The sequence below is a fragment of the Apaloderma vittatum genome, unplaced genomic scaffold (genome assembly GCF_000703405.1).
Source record: "Apaloderma vittatum isolate BGI_N311 unplaced genomic scaffold, ASM70340v1 scaffold15371, whole genome shotgun sequence".
NCBI classification, from domain to species: Eukaryota; Metazoa; Chordata; class Aves; order Trogoniformes; family Trogonidae; genus Apaloderma; species Apaloderma vittatum.
This window is the reverse complement of record NW_009698666.1, coordinates 3,191-12,402: the sequence shown is the minus strand read 5'-3', so window position 1 is coordinate 12,402 and position 9,212 is coordinate 3,191. Positions and strand designations below refer to the sequence as shown.

The 9,212-nt window shown below is 40.3% G+C and overlaps 1 protein-coding gene across 1 annotated transcript in view; it reads right to left on the bottom strand.

Moving 5' to 3' along the window:
- The window catches only part of ATP6V1A (ATPase, H+ transporting, lysosomal 70kDa, V1 subunit A), an 18,583-nt gene extending 18,020 nt beyond the window's left edge, over window positions 1–563 (bottom strand). Inside the window, exon 1 of the mRNA XM_009878118.1 lies at window positions 468–563. Within this exon, the coding sequence (XP_009876420.1) occupies window positions 468–549 (82 nt within the window). The 5' untranslated portion in view covers window positions 550–563. The remainder of the gene's footprint in view (window positions 1–467) is intronic.
- Window positions 564–9,212: the final 8,649 nt, after the last annotated feature.

Here is a 9,212-nt window from a genome sequence, read left to right as displayed (position 1 = left end):
ATTGGCCTTCTTGGCCACCTGGGCACACTGCTGGCTCCTGTTCAGCCGGCTGTCCATCAACACCCCCAGGTCCCTCTCTGCCTGGCAGCTCTCCAGCCACTCCTCCCCAAGCCTGTGGCGCTGCTGGGGCTGAAGTGTAGGACCCAACACTTGGCCTTATTGAAACTCATACAATTGGTCTTGGCCTATCAGTCTAGTCTGTCTAGATGCCACTGCAAAGCCTCCCCACTCTCAAGCAGATCAGCACTTCCACCTAGCTTGCCATTGTCTGCAAACTTACCAAGAGTGCACTCAATGCCTTTGTCCAGATCATTGATAAAGATGTTTAACAGAACTGGCCCCAGTACTGAGCCCTAAGTAACACCACTTGTGACTGGTCACCAACCGGATTTAACTTCTCTACTTCCAAGTTCACATGACATTAGAATAAACAGAACCTATGATTTTCTCTGCAAAATGATACCTACCAGGTCCTGAGACTCCATGGACATAGCCAACAAAAGCCTCTCTGTCCTCATCACGGATTTTCGGTAGCTTGGAGAAGTCCATTCTGCCTGTTCAACTGTACAGAAGGAGAACGGAAAAGAGTCAGTCCTGAAATATATACACATGTAGTAAGTTCCTCCTTTTCCTGCCCTCCGCTGTTCCCAGTTAGAAAGAATTCTGAACTCCTATAGCCTGAAACACCTTAATCACACTGTTTTTAAAGCTATACGAAGTTAAAAAGTAACTAATTTAAACAAACACAAGAACTAACATCCCCCATTGCAGAAACACAGCGGTGGAACATCAATCCATAACATGTTCCACAGAACATGGCTAAGTAAAACAGTTACATTTCAAAAATGCCATAACACCACTGGACTGTTTTCAAGCACAGTAAGAGGATATTTAAACAATGCAGAATCTCGTCTTCCACATCCCACCTACCCTCCTTCGCAATATCCGTGATCTTCAGCGATCAAGAAAATGTCCTGGGGCTGCTTTGCTACCACCAGTCTCTAAAAAGTAATACTACAAATAGTAAATTGTGTAAATTCTATTTTTGCTATCTTAAGTTGCTCAATCATAACACTCAAAGGAAGAAAATACATTTTCACAAGCACCAGCACACAAACACTTAAGCCCTTTCTATATGCCTCTCAGCTAGGTATTTTTGCTCTCAGTGAAATCCATGAAGTATTATAGAAGAATTGTGCTGAATAATGGCCAAAAAGCCCAACTTGTAAGAGTTAAACAATAGATATATTTTGCCAGTAACTGTTCAGAGAATCTAAACAACTAGTATAGGAAAAGCTGTTTTAGAAATAGACCTCCTCCATCCATGCCTGTCCTGTAACCGACAGTTGGGCTGTCCTGCTTTTGGTGCTGAAAAGCGCATTTAATGGTTTTGCTTTGTCAGCTGTTATGCTTTGCGTTACCTTAGAAACTGATTAGTGTTAGAGAATCATAAGGCAACTCTCTACCCATTTCTACCGTATTGACGCATTTACGTAGCTCTGGCAAAAAGGATAGTATGGCAGCCGCAACATATAACACTGGGGTGTTGATACTCTCTGCGTATCAACAGGACCTACTCTGCAAAAGCCTGTGGTTCATTGACACGAATTGTGGAAGGCATCGGTTGGCACCCACATTTTCTGCAAGAAGCTTAACCAAACCCAGCATCTTCTGCAAGGCAGCAAATACGAGGCATCCTCAAGCTTGAAAACCTGCCCTGTGTGTAATGAGGAAGATGACAACTTATCACCATCATTAAAGGATGTTTTCTGCCTGTTCTTCAGGAGCAGTAGGTAGCTGACATCTGTTATTTTTAAAATCTTGTAACCGTTTTCCAGATTTTTAATGCTGTGCTAGAAGACCTCTGTCCCTTAGCCTTTTTACCAATCTAATTGTTTTTACATGAGTGGCTCTGCTCTCTAAGAAAAGGATCTCCAATGATTCCAAAGTCTTATTAATCCTGAAGAAACAGCTTCTTCCAGGCTCCATGTCTCGCTGGAGTGGATCGTGTAACATGGCTAACACCGATTCATTTCGCAATAGTCACCCCAATGCCTGATCGTGACTCAGTCAACACCAGCTTGGAGAGGAACCGGTAACTGCTCTCAAGCTCAAAGGCTAAATCAGACATCTGATTTAGTAGACCCCTCTACTCTCCATAATGATAGCTCATCCTTTATGCTGCCTGTTGCTTAGGCCCAGAGGACAATTTTAATTTCATTGCTTTTCTCAAAAGTCTTCTCTGAGAAAGGGCAAAGAGGAGGTTCTCGCAGCTCCTGAGCCACTAGTAAGAGTCGGTTCTGATCAAACTAACATAACTTCCTCCTTTTTTTTTTTTGCTTTTAACAATTAACACATTGCGAAACTCAAACACAAGTACTGTTCATAGGGAAAAAGGCAGTTGCTCTTGTAAATTCACCCAAGACATTTAGTTCAACACACCATACAGACTGATGTCTAGAGTCCTACTACCAAAATCTTCTACAGAAATACTACAAAGAGTTAAATCAAATTCTTACGACTGATTTAGTGATACTGTTTGGCAATTAGACAGTGTATGGTCCCATACAAAAGAGTCCGTTTACAAATGCAAAGAGAAGGAGGAAGAACACTGGCTAGTTTCAATTTAAATTAACTTTTCTTCATATCCAAACCATGCAGGTCAGTTGAATGCCACTTGAAGAGACAGTTTATCTTTCAGGGAAGCAAATAAGAACCTCAGAACAGTCATTCTGCAGATAAAATGGCAACATCCTGGCATCCAGCACCTGCTTCTCCTGTTCCTGTGGCTACTCTGCTCCCTCCCTTCCTATAGCTACCTTCCCAAATTACTGGTCAAGCAAATTAAAAGAGAACAGGATTCCTCTGCTAGACCACCTAGCAACACACCAACAAACCCTGCCTTCGTCAAGCTTTAGCATCTGGACTAACTGCTTTTAAACCCATATCTATGGACTATTCCAGGTGTAAAAGATGCAGTTAATTATTCCTCATCTTTCTTTGCTCCTTATCCTATATACCTCCAAAATACTCACAGTCTAAAAAGACAGTGCTCACTCAGTCAAGCTGACCTCTTTCTTAAGGGGCTACCCACTCTTAATGCAAATTAATTTTAATTCCGTTATGAGCAAAGATACATCTTCCATCTTTTACAAGTCATATATAGGAAACTTCCCTGTCTTAAACAGCTCATCAATTGATTTTAAATATGCTCTTAAGCTCTACCACAGTCATGTTATGCTTAACAGTGATAGCAATCAAAATATTCCATGCTGCAGAACCATTTCTTGGTTTATTGAAGTAATTTTATAGTCATAATTAAAGAAGAAAGGGCCAATGGCCTGAGTTTTCTATCACGGTTTCTCCTCAGCACAGCAATTTGACTACATAGTAACCCCCAAAATGTAACTGTCCTGCTCTTGATGCTGGAGAAACCTGTTTTCTATCGCAGTTTCTTAGTTTTGCTTCAAAAAATTAATCAGAATTTACATGATGAAGTGCCTTATCACAAAGATCTCTTTAAAATTAAGACTCTAGTGCAATTTTTAGAATGAGCCTTCTTGCAGCAAATAAGAAAATCCATGACTATTTTATCATGTAAACACATATCCTTACCTTATTTTGCAGAAACAGGGAGCAACAAAAATCCACAAGCTCAGTGAAGCGAAGCCAGAATTCAGCAATTAAGCACCATTACCACTTAGAAAATAATTGTCCTTCTAGTGCCCCTACACAGAGGGATGAGAAAGCCTGCTGCAGAGGGGAAAGAAATTTCTGACACACAGCAGAGGCATAACCACCTGACTTGATGAGTCATCAGTCTCTCTCTCCCACCAGCACGGAGGACTGCCGCAATAGCAAATCAAGCTACCTAGAGCCCAGCTGAACTCCCATCTGTGCCCTCCTTAACGCACAGGACCAAGCAGAAGAAATTAAAAGAAGTATTCACCACATTAAGGGCCTCCTACAAAGCCAGTGTCCCAAATGGTACATAGCACTCCCTAAAAATCCTTGAAAGAGATGCATGCTTTCTGCTGGAATACATTTACCTACTAGCCCTCCTCTGTAATATATCCCTGTCAGTGTGTGCTCCATTCTGAAAGAGCTTAACAGAACATACATTTAACAACACAGGGAGGAACTGAAGACACTGAAATACTAATTGCTCGAGTATGCAGAAGAGGTATTAATTCTTGTTAAAATAAAGTGTCTTGTGGGGCTTGCTTCTGCTAATATAACCCCTTTCCCTGCAGAAGCATTGGTGCAACTGTACGACACAAAACACCCAGACTCATGTGCCACCTTGTGTGACAGCTGCTAGAATCTGTTTTTAAAGACCAACAGGTACCAACTGTCCTGGATATCCTACAGAAGACAAGCATCTACGTGGTCTCTTCCCCAAGCAGCCACATGAGTTGAAGAGTTCCCCGCAGTCTTTACAACTTCTCAAGACTATCCTCACAAGTTCTAGGATTAGCAACACATCAAACTGCCACAAAAGCTTAGCTACACTAACCAAAACTGTAGTAAATAGAACAAGACCAGCAATTTAGAAGCAACAGCATTGCATTAACACATCAGCAGTGCTAGGACTCATTCTGCTGGAGTAACTTTGAATTAAGGTCGTGAATTTTACTATATCTGAAACAGACTAAAGTACTTTGACTTCCTAGGGTAGAAAAATGGAGTCAGAATATAAGCCCTTACATTCGATATACGAGAAAGACTAATAGGCATACCCAGTAAAATGTAGCCAAATAAAGTTTTCCAAAGAAAATCCTTCCTCCTCTTCTTAGTAAAAATCTAAGTATTACAGGACAGTAAAGATCACATCCCACATCAGACAATCAGCTTAGTGTCACATTAAAGTCATGCTTTAGAATTAAGACTGCCAGCATTTACTGTGTTCACCTGAGCAGACTTTGGTACAGTGCATAAACCCCGGTGTCCAACTGAATGAGGATGTGTTGTAAGGTCCTCATAAATAGCAGAATAATTACTGCTGTAGATTTCCTGTAACTTGGACAGTTCATACTTCCCCTTCCAACAGATGCCATTTTTAAGAGGAAGTATTAAAAAAATACAGCACCTAAATTATTAGAAAAATGCAGAAGTTCAGCAGCATTTCTGCATCTAGAAGAAATAGCATGCCCAGAACTCTAACATAGGTCACTTGGAAGGGAAGCCAAATAGTATTCTCAGAAAATTTGCTCCTTCATACTATGCAGAGTTATAATTTTACTGTAACACAGCAGGCAAAATTACTTAAGATTTCTTAGTTATTAAAGAACAGAATTACTAAGGTTGGAAGGCACCTCTGGAGATCATCTAGTTCCAGCGCTCTGCTGAAAGCAAGCTAGAGCAGGCTACTCAGGATGCAATCCAACTGAGTCTTGATTACTTCCAAGGCTCAAGACTCCCCAACTATCTGGGCAACCTGTTCTGGTGTTCAGACACTCTTATATTGAAAAGTATTTTCTTATATTTAAAGGGTATTACATATATTTCAGTTTGTGACCATTGCTTCTTGTTATTTCAGTGGACCACTGGGAAGAGTCTGGCACCATCTTCTCAGTTCCCTCCTATTAGGTATTTATATATTTTACAGTGAGATTCTTGAGCCTTTTCTTCCTAAGGCTACATAATCCCAGCTCTCACATCTCCAGACCCTTAACAGTCTTTTCTAGACTCGTTCCATTAAGCCATGTCTTCTTTCTACTGGCAAACTCCAAACCAGACATAGCACTCCAGCTGTGGTTTCCCCAGGTCTTCATCAAAGGGAAAGACCACCCTGAACCTCTAAGCAACATGTTCCTAATGCAGCCCAGAGCAGTGCGGGCTGCCTTTGCCACAGATACATTTGCCAGCTCATAGGTGTCCACCAAGACCTCTAGTCCTTTCGAGCAAAGCCACTTCACAGTCAATGAGTCCCTAGCCTTTAGCAGGGTACGTGGTTGCTCCTCCCCAGCTGCAGGACTTGGCATTTCCTTTTGTCAAACTTCACAAGATTCCTGTCAGCCTATTTTTCTAGTCTGTTGAGGTCCCTCTGTATGGCAGCAAAATCCTTTCCTCTGTCAGACACCTTCGAACTTTGCACCATCTGCAGGAGTTGCCTCCTGTGCTCAACACAATGCTATGGCTTAGTCTTCACGCAAACACTGAGAAGCTAACTGTACCAACCTCCTTGCCATAACCTCCAAGCTAGAAGTGCTACTGTCTCTTAAACTCAACAATACAGACACTCTTCCATATAGTTATTCATACAATTTCGGTTGCCACAGGGCACTTTCAGGCCATCTCTGCTCTCCACAGGTCAAGAATCTGCCTAAGTGGTGCTCAGATACATACTGTGGATCTATCTGCAACCATACAAGTCAATTCAAGATTCATGCAAATTGTTTCTTGGGCACCATAGAGTCCTCTCCTCTCACATGAAGCTTGCTACTCAGCACATGTACAGGTAAATCCAGGTGTATTTAAGAAAAAAGATAAGAAATAAAATTACATTAACCCTGTCAGCACAGCACACGTCGGCTACAAAATAAGGCTGCGCAATTCATAAAGCCCATCACAAGCTTATACTGCCTTCTTCCTCAAAAGAGATGAGGACTTACCTGTGGGTATGCCAATACATACAAGCCTGATACTTCAAGCAAACATCACACCTGGCACACAAGCTAGACATATATAAAATATATTTATGTTTAATACATATATATAGCATAAGAGACTCCTCTCCACCACAAAGATGGGGTGCAAAGTCTGTTCACACAAGCACCGCCACCACAAATTGTTATTCAAGCACCCAAGCTTTTGTTCAGAAGCTTGGGACATTCCTTCAGTTCACCCAGAACAGGTCTAGAAAAAAGTTGTGTTTGAACATGACCGAGAAGTTCACAGTAGTGATAAAATCAGACAGAAATGTTGGCATTGCATTCATTCCATAACTGCTTTGACCCACCAAAGATTTGATCAGCTCAGCAGATAATTGGCCTTCTGACTTCAGAGTTGTCACGCTATATTTAGAATTTATAAAGATCCCAATTTTTATTAACTAAAATACTGCTGTTACTAGAGAAAACCACATTGTTCGCATTAAAAAAAAATTAAATTCTTCAGTTGGCTGGTTGGATGACACAGTTTTCCATAATAGGGTTTGTTATACCATTTTTTTCCTCTCAGCACAGAAGGCTTCTCTAAAGGAGCTCTAGAGGTGGAAATGGATGAGCAAGTAAGAAATAAGAGGGGGCTACACTGCTTCACAAGTTTTCTGCTGCAAAAATGTTGATATTCCTTTCAGTCTGCTACACATTCTGTCCCTTCTTTGCCTTGATAGACTTTCACACAAAAGAAAAACCTAATGCAACAGAGATTCAAGCCATAACACAGAATACTAATACAATATTAATTTCTGTGTCACAGTGGCCTTCTTTTCTTGTCCTAATCCTGTCATCTAGCTGCTACGACTGAAAAGTTCTGCAGCCATCTGCTTAGTGCAGTGCTCGGTCATTTCCTCTAGATGAGCAACATTTTCATTGACCTCAACACTCCTGCAAAACTACAACACACACTTGCTTTTATTAAATAAAAGTCACTCTACTTTCAGGTGTACTTAGCACCATTACTTGAAATAGTTCTTGTTGCTCTAACCTTTAAGATGACAAGCATGAAATGGAGATGAACGAAAGCTGTAAGCAATTATAGCAGCAAACTTTACCACAGTTCAGTAGTCACTTCTGAAGAGTTGGAAGATTTTTACCTTAACAGACAAAAGGTATACGGTTTCATAAAACAGCTAGTGCTATATTTGTAAGTCAAGCTTAGTTACATGCAGAAACATATTAGTAATTTGGGCTCATTAAAACACATTGACACCTCTATGACCCCCAACACTGCCTAACCCCTTGTCCCTAAATGTAACAGCTAAAATAGCAAACACAGGTTTGGAATAAGAATTTCATCATCCCACTTAGCTTTCAGAACAATCTTTAAAGTTGGAATATTATGGAATTTTCAATTTATTATTTGAGATATTTGATGGCTAGTTTGAGGAGCTGAACCAGGAATAGGTTTGCATGAAAGTCTTTGAGAAATACTAGAAATAGAAATACTCTTTCACAGCACTTTGGTATAATGAAACACCTGGTTGGAATCACAATACACACATTGGCATTGGATTCCAGTAAAAGGAAATTAAGTTGAGGCTGACTTTTCCTGAAATGGAAAACTTCATCTTTATGTTTTAAAAGCAAGTTACACCTCATTTGGAGATTTTATGTTCAGTTGGCTGAAGTATTTACAGCTTCTTTAGAAAAGACAGAGCCCCTCCAATATACTAAATTTTAACATTGCTTAAACTACATATTGTGGTGGTAGTCTGAATATCTACCAGGTGATGCAAACTTATCTCGTGATAACAAAACCCTCAAGATTTCAAGGATCTAAAGGAAATTCACACAATAGAATTGCCTTTTTAGAAGCCCTTGCCAATGTTATCTGCATTTAGCTAGAAATAAAATTTTATTTTCTTCCTGAAGAGCTGCTTTTTGAGGTATTACTTGCATAGTGAGAAACAAAAAAGTATAGTGTAATAATGAGAATGAACAAATGTTTGTCTTACTAATCAAACTTCTTGAAAGATGCAGTTTCTTGGCTAGAATATTAGAAACCAGACAAGCCATTCCTCAGGCCATTAAAGCAAACTTGCACACCTGAAAGCTTTTTTTCAGCTATATTAAATTATTCTAATAAAGGCTTATCCTCTATAACGCTAATATACTTCCCCATAGTCTTTCCATCCCTCATCACACGTGACCATCCTTTATCACAACAGGACTGCTTTTCATGCTTAGGGCACAGAATGCAGACCAGCAGCACAGACATTCGGACGACTTCTATTTTAGGCAGTTTTACACAACAAACCACCCTAGTAAGATAGCTTATAAAATCCTAAAGACAGGGCACAGTGCAGGGAACACTGCTTCTTCACAGTGCTGATTTTGGCATTTATCTTGGATTGCCATTGGGCAGAAAGAGTTGGGCAGACTGGTAAGCTGAAACTCACTAGAACACCAACATTTCAGCTTGGCTATGAGAATCTTTACAATATGAGAGCTCTTCAACTGATGATACCCTCTAGGAATATCTCTCCTCTCAAGCATTTGCATCTGCAATGGGTCTATTTTTTGGAAGACATTTTAGTTCATTTAACT